Source organism: Odontesthes bonariensis, chromosome 21, assembly GCF_027942865.1.
Source record: "Odontesthes bonariensis isolate fOdoBon6 chromosome 21, fOdoBon6.hap1, whole genome shotgun sequence".
Classification (NCBI taxonomy): domain Eukaryota; kingdom Metazoa; phylum Chordata; class Actinopteri; order Atheriniformes; family Atherinopsidae; genus Odontesthes; species Odontesthes bonariensis.
The window spans coordinates 10,591,908-10,611,652 of record NC_134526.1 but is presented as its reverse complement, the minus strand read 5'-3'; the positions used below and the strand labels follow the sequence as shown (position 1 = coordinate 10,611,652).

Below are 19,745 nucleotides of genomic sequence, written 5' to 3'. Positions count from 1 at the left end.
TCGATGTTTCTACTATTATGATCAGTGACGGCTGACATGCATAAGGAGGAGGACAACGTTTATAATGTATAAAGTTAAACCTTTATTTTTAGAGGCATACACTGTACACAACATTAAACTCGATTTTGTTCGGCTCTACTGAGAAAGATCTCATTTGTGAGTGGGCTTTAAATGTTTTATAAATGAACAACAGAGTGAATAATAAATGTGGGCATAAAAAAATAAAGAAAACATGATAAATGATATCTTACATTCACATGTAGGGGAGTTAAATATTTGGTAAAACACTGACAATTTTGCTTTTCCTGTTGTCATATCCTTTAAACTAAGCTCTATAGGTTATGCAACATGCAAATTATTTTAGCAGTTTTCTCTGAGGAATCCTTTGATTCTTTTTTTTTTTTTTTTGATGGAAGACATTTATTGGTGACAATTTAATTTATGGATTAACTGTCTGAAAAGGTGCGATCATGTAAACATGATGGAAAATGTTTCATGTATGTACATTTCTCTGCGTACCAATAGTAGAATAATGTGTAAAATGTAAAGAGGGGTGAGCTCTCTTCACCGTCATCTACAAGTTACATTCAGTCAGTCGGTTTTTCGTCCGCTTGCCTGTCTTTGCAGAACAATGATATAAAAAGCACAATAACTTATTTTTACCTCAAAGATGTGGTTGTGATGCCAACTGCTGAAATGGTTCACAGAGAAACATACCAAGCTGTCAAATCTGAGTGTGTTTTTCCATGAAGCAGTCTGTAGAGCGCAACATCATCATCTACAATACTGAGTGACTGCACAGGAACAGCATCTGACTGAAGCTAATGCAGTGGTTAATATGTTTAATGGATGGTTTGTCAAAAGACAGCACATGCATTTCACTGATCATCATTAGGGTTACTGTAAAAGTTTGCATAATGTACTGAGACATCAAACAAAAGCCATAAGTACAGAAACAAAACTACTGAGAGTATCACGCTGTACAGTTGGTAGGGTGGCCTCTTCTGTTGACACGATGGAATAAAAAAAACATGTGTTCCTCTTTAGTGCAGTAAGCAATACGGATTATTAACATTTCCACTTTAAATAGTTTAGTTTATTAAGCTTGGCATATACAGTCTTGTAGGTACTGTAGGAGTGTGGGTTTGGGCAGAAGATGTTGAGAACTAACCGCTGTCATTGAGAGAGGAGGTGGGGTGTTTGCAGAGCAGGAGCACCTGCAAACAGCAGGGACGGGCATTCTATTTTAGGAAGAGCAGCAGAGGGGGCAGAGACAGTGACTGCCGAGAGAAACTTGTCAGCTTAATGTGAGGCTGCAGAACGGGACAAAAGCATTAGTGGGAGGCTGAGGAGTAAAGGACAGGCTGTAGAGGTAGACAGCTAATGAAGCTAAGACATGTCTACCTCCCTCTCTATTCCCACATATTTGAGGGCATCAGCTTGGCTGTATCTGCGGGAGGAAACATGGAGTACAGAAGTTAGTATAGACAATCTGTAGAAGTGCTTAAGTCACAATGCTTTTTTCATTTTTAGATTTTACTTTTAAGCTGATACACACTCATTAAAAGGCCTTAAGACTCTACCTGTAGTCAAAGAAGAGCTCTTCTCCTTGCAGGATAGCTCGTTTGGCAAAGATTCCAATGCGGTGGTCTCCATTCACCATAACCACTAGAGTGGGAGGAAAGACAAAATCAGCCAACTGAAGTCTATTGAATGTTCTCAATTCAATATAAAAATCAAGTTGACTGACCTTTAGCATAGCAGTTTGGATTAACTGAATGATTTGCAAAGCGGATTTTGTTCCCCTTCCGCGTGGCATCCACTACAAAGTCTGCTGACAGACACAGAGTACATTAGGGACTTCTTAATATACTGTAGTTGTATGTCTCGCTCATAATACCAAGACAAGAGTGGGGAAAACTTGCCATTGTTCAAGTTGAAAAGGAAGCTAGACATGTATTTATCATAGATCCTTCCACGTCGGTCAGCCTCATCCTGAGAGATCAGCTGCTCATGGAGAGGAAAAATAATACTGTGAATACGACACTTTAATCTTTCTGAAAGCTTGTGAATTACACATTTTAAATTTTAATCTGACTAAACTGCATGGACTTGCCTCTCCGCAGTACTCAGAGATAAACTCATTCTTCTGGACAGGCTCTTTGATGAATGTACCCCACCCAGCAATATCTGATGGAGCCAACAGCAGGTGCTAAAAGAAGTCGCATGCAGAAGATCACCACCAACTTTCACTATTCCGAATGACAGAATATCAGATTAAAAAACATTAAACCTCTAAATTTCTTTCATGTACCTTTTTTAGGCCTCTCTGGATGCTGCAATTCTTGCAGGACACAACTTTGCTGTCCCAGTGGTCTGCAGTACCGCAGGTCATGCAAAGATCCGGGTCACACTCTCTTACAGCCAGGTAGCAGGGACACTGTTTAGTATTACACTGAGTCTTACACCTGCAGCCTGGGAAGCGGTTCTGGCCTGGAAAACATTTAGACACAAGTTGCTCTGACAGGGAAATTGTTTACAAGGTTTACAAGCAAATTGTATCCAGTGAGACAAAAATATAATACATTATGCTGCATATCCGGGCAAAATGTAATGATGATGAATGCTTCCATTTCAAAATGCAGTTGCAACAAAGGAGCTAAGAGGGTGAGTAATGCTGAGAGGTTCATTAGTCAGAGACCTCTGCTGGCAGATATGATGAAATACAATTTTGTCGAGTGTAACATAACACCCACTGGGCAGATGAACTGAAAGCTTGGGCAATAATAACCAATATGTTTCCTTCTAGCGGGTTCTGCTTCAAGAAATCGTTAATCACAAGAGATCCAGGCAGGCTTTCTCCCTTCCGGGGTGCCTTTTCACCTCCCATTTCAAACTTTTGTGGATTTTCTGTGTTTGTATCATGCTTTCTTAAGCCTCAACTGTTTGACTCATACTGATGATGCTGTACATCAGGCACAGAGCCCGTCACGTCCCTTTGATTTCGCTCCAAGTCTTTAGAGCATGCATTTGTGGAACTGGGGGCTGCTTCCTGTTTGGCTCCATCTCTCTTCTGCTACGGGAAAAGGCAGGGCAATGAGGAGGAGGGGAGAAATGAGTCAACCACAACAAGTGAACAAATGAGGTAAAACCATTCCTTCCAAACCATGGCGAAATGTTTACTACACACTTATCTTCGTTCTGTATAGTGAATTCTCCAGAGGGCATATGCACAAAGCATTCCTCCCCCATGTGGCCATTTCAGAAAGCACAGTTCTGAGTCAGCTCTGCAGAGGCAAATGCCTCATTGTAAACACAGCTCTGTGTTAAACAGACACCCACCTATCATCGCCAGAGGACAATTTGTCATCTGAGCACTGCCAGAATACTGCAGAATCATTTTACATTCTGCAGCTCTGCTCCATTGTGGCTTGGCAAAAAAGTTCAGACGGTTCAGTGGAAAATGTGACCGTGACCTGGAAGAGCCCAGAAGACTTACAGCATGCATATTTGGTTTGTCTACTAAAAAAGAAGCATACGTATTATAGGGAAGTGGTGACAGTTGAAAAATAAAGGGGATACTCACACTCAAGCTCACACTGGCAGAACTTCTCACAAAAATTTTGGGTCATAACACAGGGGCAGGAGCTGTCACATGGGTGGTCAGGGTGGTCACATGGCTGATAGTTGTACACCTGATTGGATGAGTTATCTGGTGCAACAGAGGAGAAAGCACTCAGAGCTGTGTTGTATGTCAAAGTGCAAAGTGTAGTAGTATTTACGATATTCTTTTTGTACCTTTCTTTAGCTGAATTTTTGCCCATAATCTGCAACATCAAACACATACAATTAACAGGTTTATTGAGTATTGTCAGAAACTCTAATTTGAATGAGCATGCAGGTAATTTATTGTTTCCTAAGGGACAAAAACTCTAATACTATGTAGACCAAATCAGTAGTAAGTCAGTAAACAAAAGAAACCAAAGAGAAAATCACAAGCAGTCTCTTGCCTGTGTTTCCTTTTTTTCTTTTGGGGCGAGATGTCTCCATCCTCCAAAGGAACCCGGTGGATAAGAACCTCTTTTGCTGCAAACTCATACACCTGTGAAACAATGACAATAGCAACATCCTGAAAATCCAACGCACATATCCACATTTTTAAAGCTGTTTTTGTTGCAGTTATGTTGTGCAATACTGTTCAAGCTGAAAAGAATATGTGCTCATGCCACAGAACATCCTGCCCCCACAACATCCTCTGGTTTCAAAACTGCAGGGCAGAGGCCAGACACACAAGTGTATCAATGGACACACACACAAACACTCAGCCACTGCTGGCAGCTGAAACTCAAATTTGGCCTCTTCCCTAGGACACAGCATACATAACGTTGCAGTGATTTCAACATTTTCAGTAAGTGAAGCAGAAGGCAGGGCTACCGGCAGAGCTATGACTGCCCATTGCAGTCTTTTGACTTGTCTGCCTGCAGGATAAGAGGGGGAATTGGGGTTGGCTGTAAAGAAATAAAAGCTGCATCAACATGTATCTCATAGATCAAAACTACGACACATACTTCATCTAGAGTGGAACACCAAAGCAAAAACTTTTGAAATATCAGGTAAGATTGAGATATATGTTCTTTTTCAGCCTTTTTTTTTTTTTGCACAACACCGAAGCTAAAACGACATTAGGAATGCGTAAACACTTGCGTCATGAGAAAATATGAGAAACGTCACATCTGGTAACCGTTCCTGTTTATGGTGCTACATGCCATTCTCTCTCTAGTCAACCCAATTATCCACACCATAAAACCACAGACCCGGGATGCATGTGTTATTACACCCATGCTGACGCAGATGTAATAGAAATCAGCAACATAAATATCTTTTGTACTTTGTTTCAAAACAACTGTGCATCATGGAATTACATGACAAAAGCTTTATGTCATAGCTGAAAGCAAATAAACAACAGATGTTAGAGCACATTACACAAAACAGAGGTAATATAACTGTCACCATTATCTTTCTATGGCTTTGTTTTATTTCTGTCTCTTTTGTTTTTCTGTTCTACTCAAGCAAATGTACTTCTTTAGTTTTTAGCCCTGTATACGTTATTGTCATGGGAAACTTCATACTAAGGTTTTTTTTTTTTTTTTTTACTTGGAGTGTCATTGCATAAGCACAGTTTTAAGAACTTACTTCAAGTGATGTGATTTGAATCAGTGCAAATGTCATCAAGGTACTGAGGACAGGTTTGAAAATGCTAAAAATCTTCAGGTGTGAGCTTACCGACTTCTCTGTTGTCTGTCACCTATCTCTGCTAGAGGCTTAGTGCCTCCAGCCCACTTCATAAGAAACACACACATAACACGTCTTAAACCCTGAACCAAACCATTAACAACCTAGCTAAACTTCATCTTACAAAAAAGTGTTAACTATCCAATAATAATGGTAAAATCACATGTGTGGAAACTTGGAAAAACCTAATGAACATTTCAATCTGAATGACAATTTATGGTTGTCAATCATAATTAAAGTGTGTGAAAATATCACCTGCTTGCAGTTCTTTGTACCGATGAGGCGCGCAATGGAGCAGAAGTTGTTGAAGTATGTGCCGTGTAGCACCCTGAACAGTGACTCCTCTGCCCCACTCCACTGAACCACACAGCATGCCGGCTGCTCCCCGTCATCGTTCCCTGGACGCAGCTTGGTGGGAGTCTGGCAGCGTGAATTTCCCTCTATTTCACACACACAAACACAACAACAGTTTTTTTTTTTTGTCATCATTTTTGATGCTATGGACATATAACTGCACAACTTAACACTTTTCTATGCCGAATGTTGGGAAAGTTTTTGACAGGTTGTGTAGCATAACTATAAATGCAAAATTATACACACTGCTATTTCTGGAAGACATTTTTATGTAACTATGTACACATAGAAGGGGCCATGGATTTTGATTTAATGTTAAAGCTATATTGATGTATCCACTGTTCTCAGCAGAGAGACGGATGTTGCCTGGCAACAGGCAGAATGCAGCATTGCAGAAGCCACATGAAGAGCTCCAGCTCTTTATGCTCTTTATTAATCTGTTCAACAATCTGTTTTTTCCACATTATTTTAACACATGTGAGAAAGACTGCTGAGTCACTGGCTGTGCAGCAGCAGTTTCTAAGACTAACAGAGACATTCAGCGAAGCAATGATGGCAACCCGAGAAGTCCACAGTAAAAAAAGAGGGAGATAAAAAAGCCAGAAGAGATTACTCTTATTTCACTCCAGCTGCTCTCCACATAAAGATCTCAATGGAAATTAAAACTAGAGAAAGAAGCAGGAAGAGAAAGGGAAGAAAGTATTTGTGTAGAGGCTGAATCATGCAGAAATAATGGTTGGTTTATTTTGTTTGGCAAGAAAAGGATTATATTGGGAAAAGATGTAAGTGGAGAGAGTGAGGAGAAAGCAGGACATAACTTCAAAGCTGTCATGTCTAGCCAAGTTTCCCTTTTCAGAAGAGGTGCAGTCAGTCAGGCCAGATAGCCTTCTACAACAGGGGAATTTTGGGGGAGGTTACGGTAAGTGATGCATCTCTTCACTGACTCAGATTCTTAGCAAATACATGAAAACAAAACGTGTCTGTTCTGTATGAACCCACAGAGCAGACCGCTTTAATTGTATTACCAGAAATAACCACTTTATTACAGTTATTTAGGAGGAGCTATGATTGCGGTTTTGTGATTTCAAAGGCAGAACAAAGCTATCTCCTGTTTGATTGAGTCCTACCTGAGGAGGAGGTGGTTTCGTGGTCACTGTCGCCTTCTTTGCCCTCATCCGCAGACCTAGATGGTCCAGGGCAACTGGAACTGGTAGGACGCTGCTGCTTCCGTCGCCTCCGAGATCTGTTTGACCGTAACATGTTCTGATCCACAAACTCTTTAGCCCCTTTCTTCACAAAATGACCAGCAAAGGGAAAACGACAAAGATAATAAGCAACAAAACAGGCAGAACTTTTGAATAAAGAATGCACGATTCTGTTGTGTAATTGTGTGCATACCTGTAACAGGAAGCAGTCCACGCCGCATGGTTCAGTCACCATGCGAATCTCCTTACTTTTCCTCTTGTAAACGTTAGGTGTAGCACGAAAAGCTTAATGAAAAGAGACAAACATATTTTGACTATTTCATAAATACTGCAGCTAGGAGTTAACAACTGTGTGGTAAAATGATAATAACATTAAATGCACAACAAAATCTTATCTTGACTGTTGCTTGTTTTTAAATTCATTCAAATGATTTTATTTGTTTCTCTTTATAATGCATCTTCCACTCCCTGCTGCAATGCTTTTATTTTATGTAAATCACTTTGAATTGTTTGTACATGAAATGTGCTATATAAACAAATTTGATTTGATGATTTGATTTGAACAAAAGGACTCTAAAGTAATATAACGATGACGATGCTTTTATGTGAATTTCACAAAAAACAACAAAAAAAAGCCATTACGGTGGAGGAAACAGTCGTATTTGAAGCAACGTCTGCAGAAGAGTGTGTGGAAGGAGTGTAACGACTGCTCCCTCTGCACAGACTTTGCAAAGGGTCCATCCATGTTTGGGGTGCAGAGGGGGGGCAGCTTCACGGCATTAGTGGGCTCCAAGAGGTCCTTGTACCTGTGAAAGATGTGAGGAAAAATGTAGTCTCTCTTTTTGTGTCACTTCTTAAGTTTCTCTCTTTCAGATGCTGATGAAACTTCTCCTTTGAGTCAGAGAGCCTGAGAGGGAGTCACTATTATTACTTTACCCCCCGACAGCTTATGTCTCCATGGTGAACACTAAGCAACAGACTAATCAGCATTGTGCACACAGATCCCAGAATTGTCAACACTTCTCTTACTTTTCCTTCAGCTCCTCCATGGAGCCCTTGTAGGGAAACATTGAGGCGATGGCTGCAAATATTTTATCGTTGGGGATCCTCTTGGTGCTGGACAAATCCCTCACTTTTGGAGACATAGAAACAAAGATTATTATAAAAATAACACAGATTCATGCAAACATCAGGTTTTGATAAATAACCACAAATAAAGGTTATGCAATATGTTATTTTAAACATTTTGTAACATTTTCCAAATCTCATAGCAATAAAATGTTTTGAAAACAGTCTGAAAATGATGCAGTATGAACAGTGCAGTTTTCAGGTTTTCTGTTTTTTCTGTAACTTCGATTTATGCTGGAGAACAAGTAACTTGCTGACAGTGTGCAATCATTTCACTAAAACTAAGGAAAAGTGTGTATAAAGCCTAGTTTCCCATAAAACCCAGTGTGAGACGCCATTCAGATCTATAATTAGAGGCAGGCCCTATCAGTGTTATAAACAAACAGGTTCCCTCAAACACAGCAACTTTGTATTAAAAGAAGGGCAGCATCAAAGCAACAATGCCAGCTCAGGAGCTGCTGTGGCAGGGTGACTTTGTGTCAGCTGTACAGCGTAATGAAAGGAACAGTACGGGCCTTGTTCACGCTGAAGCCCTCCAAACATGCAAACACAGAACTGAAAACTCACCCTCAGTTGTGCTTCTCCTTTTCCTCCTGATGAAGACTCCAGCTTTGGTCTCCTCTGAACCCTCCATTGAGCTCCTCCTCATCATTCTCTCGTCATCTTTCTTCCCCGTAACCTCCACCGCTGTCGCTGCGGCCTCCTCCTCTTCGTCCTCTTCATGGTCAGAGTACTGACTCAAGGCATCCACCAGCTCTTTAAAGATCTCGTCGCTGATGAATCCCCCCTCTGGGACACAATCAGCATGTCAGACTCTGAAAACTGTCAACACTTATTTCTTAAATATCAGACTCCAAAAAAAATGATAAAATATTCCTAACTTCACACAAACAATATGCATAATATTCTTTAGAAGAAAATGCTGTGTAATGTTCAGATCGATAGGTGTAAAATGATAGGATTAGCGCTGACAACTTAATGGAGCATAACGTACAACACCTACCTCTGTCACCATGCACACCATCATAGTTGTCAATGAGCTCCTCCAGGAAGGCCTCGTCCTGTTCCAGCACCTCGTCGCCCATATAGGGGATGTTGTGGAGGAACGTCTCATCCTCCACCTAGAACACAAAAACTCCTGTAAAGACAGGTATGACACTGCCTGCTTCCAAGGATGTAGAGCCACGTGCACAGACCAGTGAGCACCGAATAACTTCTAAAACGTTTGCTAGGTCCTGCTATTAGACATTTAACCCTCCGTATAGGAAAAAAATGGGTACAGAATAAGGAAAAATTAATTCTTGCTGTCTTTCTCTTTTATGAGCGCTGCAATTTTAAACACACAAACTTACATCAGCTGACAAAGGACTGTGTGTCCAGTTTCCATTTAGCAAATAAATACTTTATAAACTGGACTCAGGTGAATCAGATACAAACTGTACAAAGTGTCAACTGCAGAAGTAATAGCATTGTCATTACATCATCCCCAATGTCCTTTATTTCATACCATGAAGTTGTGCTGTAGAGGTGACCAAGAGCACATGAAGGGGATCCCTGCCACAGTTGACAGTGGTTTCATAGCAATGGTTTGAGCTTTGAATCCTGGGAAACCAAACTCCACAGTGCACATCTGAAAGAGAAGCCGAGGTAAGCTGGGGTCGATCTGACCCTAAAACTATCCTCAGCATAACTGGGCAGATTTCCAGCTATATAATCTAATACAGATGTTGTCTGACCCCAAACAGAGAACACAAACACACTACTGCAGTGGAGCCCAACTGCATGTGGGAAGAAAAAGACGCTGTCTTAGCCTGAGACTGTTTGTATTATGAACCCCTACAGTGCTACAATTCTCTGTTAGACTACCATATGATCCATTTCTGACACACTCACAGCACTGAGATATTTCAGTTACATCTGAGATTCATGTAGGAATCAGAGCCAAAAACTGCTGCTGGTTGAAAGGACTAAACTTGAGGGACATAACGGTTTTCTCCATATTCACACTATAGAAAAATGGATTGAATTACTGGCTACGACAGAGCAGCCTGAGCAAGAATAAGAAGACTTAGCTGGGCAGTGCAAGCAGTATGATGGTTAACTGTGTTGCCATCGTCCTTTTTGTCCCCCCTGTTTTAACAGAGCACACGCACCTTCTTGCTGGCCAGAGCTCCACTCGAAGTTGACAGAGGGATAGCCTGAATTCTGAGCTTGGACCACTCTGTGTTCAGAAGATTAGTCTGTTGCTCAATTTTTTGCCTGTTGGACATGAACAGGTTCTAGAAACAAACAGAAAATGAGCATGTGACACAAGATGCAAAAGTTTGATTTACATAAACACACACAGTTGCACCCACTGAAATCCTTAGCAATCCCTTCACAACACGAATACAGGTTGGAAATGACTTGACCCACCTTGACCTCATCTGCTTTTTTAAGGCGTTTTAATTGGCGAAGGCGCATATACTCCGACCTGACCCTTCTTCTCCACTCGAGCAAGCTGTGGGATGGGACAAAAGAGGGGAGCTGAGGTCTTGGAGTTGATGGTGCAACACCGGTGCCAGGGGCTGGGGCTGCAGCAGCTTCGTCCTCCATGACTCTTTAAAAAGGCAAAGAATTCGTATTTAATATAAGTATCCATCCATTCATCAATTTTGTACACCCACCTAATCCAACTCAGGATAGCGGGGGGCTCGAGCCTATCCCAGCTGTCATTGGGTGAGAAACAGGGTCCATCAGGGGTCAATATAAATATGGAACTTTTATTTGAATAGCACCTTAATCATGAATATAACAACTGAATAACTACAGCTTAATTGTATATTCAAGTCTTACATTTAGAGTAGATTCTAATGTGAACTCAAAAAGATCAGACTGTATGTAATGGTAAAATAGCAGTAGCTAATAGAAACTAATAGTATTATGTAATCTACCTTTTCACAAAACACAACACTTCCTTATCTATCCTCACTGCAGGCCGATTTGAAAGAGTGCCCCCCTCTGTTTGACATCAAAATTGACATCTGAAAAAAAAGAAAAAAGAAAAAAAAAAAGCCTCCTACGTAGGTGCCTTAATGTGCTCGAGATTTTGTCCTCTTATCATTTATGGGGTGGAGGGGGCAATTGACTTATCTGTGGAAAATCTATCATTATGTGTGCTTCATTACGAAATCACGTCAATTAATCTAACAGCGCGGACATACACATTGCTCAGGGGTGGGCGTGCCTCGACCGAGCAGAAAAGTGCGTAGTACAGTTTTTCTGTGTTTCATAATCGCCTCACTGAACATGAACTTTAACGTACGCGCTAAAACACAATCAAAAATAAGCACAACGCCGAAACTGAGCTCGAGAAACTGTAGTAGTGCATTTCATGGATAATACGACGATCACACATTTCAGACACAGATACGAAGTGCGCTACGTCCTGAGGGGTGCAGCCACCAGAGCTACACTATACCCATTTAAATGTAGAACACTTTAAAGACGTGCGCACCAAGCTCCACAATGACTGCACGTTTTTCCAGCAGACGCGCGTACACGTTTCGATCCCTACATCCAGTGTCGCAGTTATTAAATACCTTCAAATCCACGTCTTGCGTCCTATTTGTTGCGACAACAGCCTGCAACGCGTTCAAGTCCCTCTGTGTCTTTATAGTAGCTACAGAGATCCAGAGGAATTTAAGGCTCTCTTTGCTGTGGATCTGACGCAGATATCGTCTCAACACGTTGAAGGGATCTCAGAGAAATCCCTGCGTTATCCATGGACATGGTGCTGGAGGTTGTTGTTGTTGTAGCTTACAAATAGCTGCGCACTTGGTTTGGTTGAACCTACCCGAGCTAGAGGGTGACGTCTTTATTATGATCACAGCCTTTCCAAACAGAGGAGCTAAGATTTACGACTATTCTGCGTCCAGGGAATAAAAAGCAGCATGGAGCAGCTACAGGACAGCCATTACTAGCGCACACAGGAACTGATGCAACTGCTCGTAGTGGCATACCCATCAGGATGCGTGAGCAAAACACTAAATGGTTTGTCATATCATTGCAAGGACGAAAATGGTCGGTATAAAGAAAAAAGGGAAGTATAAAGAAAAAGAGAGTGAGGGAGACAGACCCTAAACTTCGACCCAACAAGAGCAACCCAAGAAGTGTCAAATATAAACACAATAAATTCATATATAACAGGAATAGGATATTAAAGAAAAACATGTAAATACAACAGTAAAGTATTAAATGCACACTTACAATGCCTGCTTATCCAATAAGGGTTTAATGATTTATAGAAATAAAAACGGTCAGGTTAACAGTCTAGTTTTTTAACATTCCGTTGGACCTCTGCCTGATGGAAAAAAGGGTTTAGCTGCTGTTCAGCTTTCCTCCTGCAGGGAGAGCTCAACACATTTTAACGTCCGTTATTACTAAAAAGAGAAAACCCGAGGGCTAAATGAGCAATGACAAGACACTTAATACAGCTTGAGATCAGATTGATTAGGATTTGCAGAGAAATATAATAACAAATAATACGTATTACTTCATTTAGATAAACATAACACTCCATACTGAATCAATATGTAAAATTTATCACGTCATCTTAAGTATTTATCAGTATTCTTATATTCTTAAACTATGCCCCACATGTACATTATTTGCTTTAAAGTCTTGCACGTGTAAATGTTTATTTTTGATCATGCTCTATACCGTGTTGGGTTTTTTTTAAGCTCCAAACTTGAGATGACAACACAGTTTACATTCCTGGGGCTCCAGTGACATATGCATCTGAAGTTTATACTGACCTCTAAACAAAACAGAAGATCTTAAATGCAATTTTATCCAGGGGTGGGGGAAGCTGTGCACATACATGTAAAGGACATGTAAATCATCATATTTTTAACATTAGCAGTAACAGATTTGCTTAGTTAACCTGGTTTGATCTCCGTGTTATTCATGCTAACACACCAGTTTTCTGGAAAAAGCTCATTTGAAATGTTCTCATATGCAAATGAGATCTTGCAAAATCCTTAAGAAAACTACTCCAAATATGTTTCTAAGAGTAATCTTTTGAAGTTAGCCCCTTGGAGCAAAATTTCACTCATTAGCAATTGTTGTTACAGAGTGACAGTTTTTCATTAAATGAAATGTGCTATATAAATAAATTTGATTTGATTTGATTTGATTTGATTTGATTTGATTTGATTTGATTTGATAAATAAATTTCATTAGATATTGGTACTGATCATCCATAAACTCTGGTAGATTATTTGGGATTTAAACTTAATAGAGTCTTTTACATTAATTACTTCTTCATGAGAATCCATGGAGTGAAGCAGGACAGTTGTGGATGTTGGCATGAAATGAACCTATATTACAACCAACTGCTAAGATGGCTTTTTAATCATGTAGTTCGTGTCATTTTTTAGGTCTATTAACACGAAATCAAGCAATTATAGTTCAGAAAGTTGTATCCTTGCTGCACTGATGTAGTTTGTGCAGAGACGCAGGCATATGACGCTGTTTCACTGAAAGATAATACCTGCCTTTAATAAAATCATACCTCCTTCATGTGTTTTTTCTTTCTGGCATTCTGTTAAAATGTCCTGCTGTTTAGTGCACTGTGTGGTTTCTTCCTTCTTCTCTAATTAATAAAATAGCAACATAAAAATGGTTCCTGTCCCATACACAAGATGGCACTGTTACGCTACTTTTTTGAAAAAGAATGACAACGTGAGCCAGTAGACACACATTTAATTGGTATAAGAGGACCTGATATCATGGCATTTCAACATGACTGACTCAATGTGTTGTTGCAGATCACTTTGTTGCTGTTGTTCCTCTCTGCTGTTTATGTCATGCATCAGTGCATGAGAAATTACGCATTCAGAGAGCAATAGTAGCTATCTCAAATGAGAAAGCCTGTTTGGCATTTTAGCAGAAGTGTCATGTTGATACTGAACAGTCAAACGAAGGCAAACACAAACAAGAAGATTAGTTTTGGGGAGTGAGGGTGTTATCAGCAGGAAGTTTTTAATTCTGTATGTGTAAACTCTGCATGTTCTTGCTACCTGCCATTTGGACACGTATCTTCAGATATTTTACAGGATGTTTAAAATGTGACAAGGGCTTGGAGATGAAAAGATTTACAAAACCTGATGGAATAAATTCCTCTCAAGTCCTCTAAAATATTAATATTAAATATGTGTCCTCATAGACACATCCACTTATCTTTGTGACCATACTTAAATGGCAAATTGCATATTTAATCTTATCTTTGTTGCATTTCAAAAATTCTATCCGTTGCATGAAGTGGAGCTCACAATGTTAAGCGAAATGAAATGTGGAAACAATTTTGGCCTGCTCTACCTGGCTTTCTTCCAAGCCCAGCAGCTGAGAAAAAGCACTCATCCTATAATGACGTGTAGGAATGTTTCAGTTTTATGCTGGGTGTTCCCAGCACCTCTGTCACAGGAGCTCTTTGTGACGTCAAACCATAGATAGTGGGAAGAAGGAGGTGCTGTCATTGGCACTGTCGATATACCACAGCACTTCGAAAAAGTAGATTCCTTAGACATCACCAGTTCGTAAATCTTGCTCCACAGCAACAAACACAGCGACCCAAAGTCGAATAAAATGTGCTGCCAGTGAAAATTTGAGAGGAGCTCCTCAGATTTCCCATGTTAAATTCCGTTTACAGGTCTGGCATATCTGATTCATCAAATCTTAAATTTTAGTGATGTTTTAGGGACAAAAGTTTCATGTAAAAGGCAGATATATTCTGTTTTTTAAAAAGCAGGCAAAGACGTTTTCCAGACTTCACAGTTTTTCAATCTGTTTTCTAAAATAGCAACATTTTGAGAGTGAAGTAAAACCAGTATCCACAACTTCACTATTCTTGTACCAGAGGTTGGGATAAGAGAAAGAAAAATATAGAAATAAAAAGTGACGTTGGTGCACTTGTGGGCCTCAACAGTTTTAACATCATCACAGGCTCTTTGCCCCATTGGGTGAATCCGCCCATACTAGGAAATGAGGGCTTCCTGTTGTTTTACAGAGCCTTCCTGCGAAAAAGGTTGAGATATGTAATCCCTACGCACCAGTGAAGATGAACAGAGCATTGTTAGGAAAAATGACATTCACCAGATTCTCTCTTGGGCTCTCTGGGTGTTTTGTGATTCTTCTTATCTGGGGTAAGTAGATTATTTATCTTGTCCATTTCGTTACTCCTCTGAAGCAATGTCTTTTCCTCTCAAGAGAAATTTTGGAAACATTCAGTAATAGAGTAGCTTTCAGAAAGGAGATACATTTTGGGATTAAATTTTACGCTCAAACAGTTTGGTTTAAAGATTTTCAAGTTAGTGTGAACAGCCTGGGCAACGACATATATTCAATAAGATTTTTGTGTTTCTTTATGAAAATGCTGGGATAAACATTATCGTTTTTTTTAACATTTCATGCAGTGGTTATCATTTACTACTGTTAATTGAATACGATTTTTCATTTTTGTGCAAAGGGGAGTTATTGTAGATATATTTAAATGTCCTTGAGCTAAATATATCAAGACTTCCAATCAAACAGTGGGAGACAAAGGGAGGATGCACTGATGTGTCGACTCCCCATGACTTAGCCCTTGCTATTCCCTTTACCCTTTTCCACTTTGACAAATTCTAATAATTGTACAATCAACATTGTTCATGACAGTTTTGTTCAGTATCAATTCATGTCTTTGATTGGTATGTTTTCACTTTCACGTAACTGCAATATTTGGCCCTTCAGTAATTGAATCTTTTTCATTGCAGGATGCACAACAGTGGTCTGTCTGGTTAATGAAGATGTAACTGTGCAACCGGTTACTGTAACAGGTATGTCTATTTTAAAGACAATATATCTGCAATGATCTGCAATATTTCAGCAACATTATTAACCTGACTTCTCTTTCTGCATAGATTATTTTTCAACGGATAAAATGACGACTAGTAAGTTGCAAATTTTAACTTCACCATAGACTGATAGCTATAAGTCATGTAGCCCTACTGTTATAAATTACAGCCACAAATGATCAGGTTTTGATTGAATCTTACTGAAATCATTTAGCAGAAATTGGTAAATACTATTCAGATTTGATTAATTTTAGAGATCCAGATAGTGATTATATAAATGTGTCCACTCAGGGATTGTTTTGGATCCCTTCCTTAAACTGATTTGCTTGGCGTGGAACAGACAAACCCAGAAAGCAGAGCACAGAGTTTCTTCTTTCTGCCAAGACATCTCCTTGTGTGTATTGTCATGAGATTCCAAGATAAACTTCTGAGGGGGTCTCTACCAGAGAGGGGTCAACAGCAGTAGACATGAGGCCCATAATGGTTTGGGGTTAAAGGTTAACTGAAACCTCATTATGAGCAGCCCCCACCTGGCTCAACTTCCTGAATTTGTTCGTCATTTTACCCCATGCAATGCTCATGATCAACGCATGAACTCCAAGTTGTGAAACAACTGGAACTTTGAAGCAGCGCCCCTTTCACTGTTCCTCATCCTGTGCCTGCCTTTTTTTTCCCCCCTGACTGTCTCCCTCCTTTCCCTGCCAACTCCCCCCCAACTCTGAGCTCCTCCTCTGCTGAAAAGACACATTTCCTGATGTCATTACTAAATCAAAATGCTGCTCGGCAAACAGATGTTGTGTGAGGCCCAACACGTAGATTCTATGACACAGAAATTTACAAACTCGGAGAGAGAAAACCTGAACAACAGATTAAATTTTTTATTCACTCAATTGTCACATTCAGCTTTGCGATTGTGAGTGGTGACAGTGAGAAACGACCAGACAGATGCGAACTGAGCTCCTCGTGACATAAAAAAAAGGGAAAGATTTCCCACACCTGTGATGGAAATATATTTCCTTTACACACATGCATGTGTAAAGCAATCTTGCTTTTTAAACAGCTGGTCAGCTCTAACTTACAACTTGTTCCAGATTTGGTCAAATTAACCTAAATATGAAATCGTGGCTGTCTGCACAGCACACCCTGCAGAGTCATGATTACATCCACCCAAAAACGCTAAGCCCTAAATGTTTACTTATGTTTCCTATTTGGCAGAGGCAGCCCAAAAGGCAAATAAATCACATGCTGTGAGCTGGCCAGGCCTATGACTGTGAGAAACTGAGACTAAAAAGCAGAACAAGAGTTAAAGAGTAAAGGGTTTTCAGATGTGAGTCCAGCCCCAGCTTGGGTGTGCTCCTTTTATTTGGGAGAATGGAGAGGACAATCTTTGTTGCCTCCACCCCTTTAAAAAAGGAAGAAAATCTTGAGGAAACGTATGTTGGACAGAGGAAGAGCTGCTGCCAAGACACAGGGCCATCAGACAGATCTTCGAAGAACATCTGGTAACTGCGGGTAACATTGTTTGGACATCTGGTAACCGAAGATTACACTCCGTCTTCTCCATCCTGTCGGGTTTCCTGTTATGCCTCGCTGTACAGAGTCTAAGAAGTTTGGTTTTTTTATACATGATCATTATCTGGGAAAAACGCACCTTTATTCTTTTTTTCTGACATGAAGGCAGCACTTGGTTTCATTGGGGTATTCCTCTCCTGTCTCTCTGGTGAGTGTGTGGTCTTCCTTCTGCAGCTGCAAATGCCTGCCTCAATACAACAGATGTAAAGAGAATTATTGAGCTACAGTGGACAAAAATTCTCACAGGATTCAAATTTGAACTGAATCAGAAAGAGCTTGTTTGGAGGATCTGAAGTTTGTATTTGATGTTTTTCATTTTAAAGTCGGATTTTTCTCCCCTTTTTAGATGCATCCGGAGACACAACCCAGTCAATTGGTAGGTGACATTGCTATTTTCTGTAGTAAAACCTAAATTGTCATTTTGCAAAGACTGACTCATCTAGAATTGATTATTCTTATTACCATGCTCCAAATTTTCTGTATTTTTTTCCCCTGGTGTTTTCTCCTCTACTTCTTTTCTCTCTGTTTTTGCAGCTTGTGGATTTTCTCACAACTGTTTGGCATTTTGCCATTTCTGTGGGCAAGAATATGGTGGACCATCAATGGATTGCCTGTCCACACTTTTTATCCATTTATGTCAGTCCCATTTTGAGAATGCAATGATATCACTAAACAACACTGATTGGTGCATCTGGCGTAATGTGAACAGGTAAGTGGTATGCGATTACATTTTGCTTTGCACTGAAGACATTGCTAAATATTTGCTGTTATCTGACTATGTTTCAACATTCTCCCTTTCTGCAGTTTGTATAGCAACCTAAGCATTTGCACTGAGGAGATATCTGACTGTCTCCTGATCCCATGGCCCAACCCGCTGGTGGAACTAATTTTTGTAGACATTCATTCCAAGTTTTTCAAGGAATGCCCCACAGAGGAGTTTAGTGACCCACCACCACCCATAGTCTTTGCCCTGGTGTTTATTCCCATCTGCCTGATACCGGTCATGGTTAGCCTGGTGGTGCTCAAGACCAAAAATGGGGATGGAAGCTCCTGAGTGATGACCTCTGACATCCTTTCATTCCCAACCTGAGGACTGCTTGTTCATGCCTGGAGTGCCTCTGCGTTTTCATCTCACCAGTGACTTTGCAAAGGACTGAATATCTGGAGAATCTCTGATGACTTCCTGAATTTATCAACCACAGGAAACCCCCTCTGATAGTACAAAATTAGTTAGTGCTCTGTGCTGTCACAATAATTACTGTTTATTGACAGACTTCCTCATGTTCATTGAGACTCACTATGTCAGAATCCTATGTCGCCTACACAATACTGTATCTCATTTACTGTATCTACGCTTTGAGGAACAGCTGTGACATAGCTTTGTTTTCAATTACCTAACCAGAGAGCTGAACCAGCATGCACACATTTTTCAGAAGACAGAGCTTCATTTAAACTGGAAGACATGTAATCAGGGTTATTTGCGATGACAAAAGCTGTAGAGCTTGCAAATGTAAAATAAGTGAGACACCTCTGTGCTTATAAATGACAAGGCAATTTTCATTAGAACTGCTTAACTTCTCATTTGCAACTTTTTATTTACAACTGCTCAAATTTTAATCTGAGTTACAAATTTGAAAATGTTTGTAGGACGATGATGTGTTTGAATGTCTTTAGTCTGAATTGGATAAAGACTTCAACGTCTGATGTCGATGTGTGTGGGGAGAACAGGAAAATGAGTAGAGCTGAATGCATGGATCTGGTTATGTGAGTCATAGCGTATGGGAAGTTTGGGGTCAGAGGTTACAGATGGGATACAATGAATGGGTGCGACCAGAGTTGAAGACCTCCTTGTATTGTGTTTTATCATCATGATGTCTTCACCTCTCCCTCCTTAATAGAATGATCCTCATGTTCATATTGAAGGGCCAAGTAATTTACAGTTTATTTTCATCCAGACAAAGGAAATTTTAAACTGTCTGTATCTGATAGTGAGAAACACTGAGTAATGACAAAAAGATAAAAAGGTATCTTTCACTTGCATCATGAGCGTGGTTGAATATGGTTTGATTTTAAATGACGATAAAGCTGTTGTAAAAGCTTTTAGATTTGAAACTAAATGTGTATTTATATACGTTGTTATAACACTGTCATTGTAAGAATATAGTCGACTTACTGTACAGTTTGAGAGAATATGCCCTGTCTGCTATCACTTTATATTTTCTTTACATATATATTTGATGTTTTAGACCATTAAATCTACAGGTAGATTTTTCGACTGCTGTTTGTTTTTTGTGCATTTGTGCAGCTATTAAACCGATAG

The 19,745-nt window shown here is 39.9% G+C and overlaps 2 protein-coding genes across 4 annotated transcripts; one reads left to right on the top strand and one right to left on the bottom strand.

Moving 5' to 3' along the window:
- Positions 1–58: 58 nt before the first annotated feature.
- Positions 59–12,324, bottom strand: ezh1 (enhancer of zeste 1 polycomb repressive complex 2 subunit). Of its 3 annotated transcripts, none has more exons than XM_075454644.1 (20): positions 12,228–12,324; positions 10,395–10,578; positions 10,133–10,258; positions 9,487–9,609; positions 8,983–9,100; positions 8,547–8,768; positions 7,881–7,983; positions 7,494–7,657; positions 7,045–7,136; positions 6,774–6,936; positions 5,548–5,732; positions 4,011–4,102; positions 3,799–3,827; positions 3,587–3,712; positions 2,315–2,493; positions 2,117–2,212; positions 1,926–2,007; positions 1,751–1,831; positions 1,584–1,668; positions 59–1,450 (listed from the first exon to the last, which is right to left on the bottom strand). In XM_075454644.1, the coding sequence occupies exons 2-20, from the start codon at positions 10,572–10,574 to the stop codon at positions 1,390–1,392; spliced, it is 2,307 nt and encodes a 768-aa protein (XP_075310759.1). In that variant the 5' UTR covers positions 10,575–10,578; positions 12,228–12,324; the 3' UTR covers positions 59–1,389. The 3 variants fall into 3 exon arrangements, with proteins under 3 accessions (XP_075310759.1, XP_075310757.1, XP_075310758.1); XM_075454642.1 differs by lacking the exon at positions 12,228–12,324 and adding an exon at positions 11,561–11,978; XM_075454643.1 differs by lacking the exon at positions 12,228–12,324 and adding an exon at positions 11,815–11,978.
- Positions 12,325–15,044: 2,720 nt separating this feature from the next.
- On the top strand, positions 15,045–19,697 carry ramp2 (receptor (G protein-coupled) activity modifying protein 2). The gene is made up of 6 exons (XM_075454440.1): positions 15,045–15,163; positions 15,773–15,835; positions 15,920–15,949; positions 17,772–17,801; positions 17,960–18,134; positions 18,230–19,697. Exons 1-6 carry the CDS (start codon positions 15,079–15,081, stop codon positions 18,477–18,479), a joined length of 633 nt encoding a protein of 210 aa, XP_075310555.1. The 5' UTR covers positions 15,045–15,078; the 3' UTR covers positions 18,480–19,697.
- The last annotated feature ends 48 nt before the right edge of the window (positions 19,698–19,745 follow it).

Coding starts and splice junctions, on each gene's coding strand:
- ramp2 (XM_075454440.1), top strand. CDS start 15,079: ATGAACAGAGCATTGTTAGGAAAAATGACATTCACCAGATTCTCTCTT. Junction 17,802..17,959: donor AGACACAACCCAGTCAATTG/GTAGGTGACATT, acceptor CTGTTTTTGCAG/CTTGTGGATTTTCTCACAAC. Junction 18,135..18,229: donor ATCTGGCGTAATGTGAACAG/GTAAGTGGTATG, acceptor CCCTTTCTGCAG/TTTGTATAGCAACCTAAGCA.
- ezh1 (XM_075454644.1), bottom strand. CDS start 10,574: ATGGAGGACGAAGCTGCTGCAGCCCCAGCCCCTGGCACCGGTGTTGCA. Junction 9,610..10,132: donor GAGCTCTGGCCAGCAAGAAG/GTGCGTGTGCTC, acceptor CTTCTCTTTCAG/ATGTGCACTGTGGAGTTTGG. Junction 2,494..3,586: donor CTGCCAGTGTGAGCTTGAGT/GTGAGTATCCCC, acceptor AATGTTTTCCAG/GCCAGAACCGCTTCCCAGGC.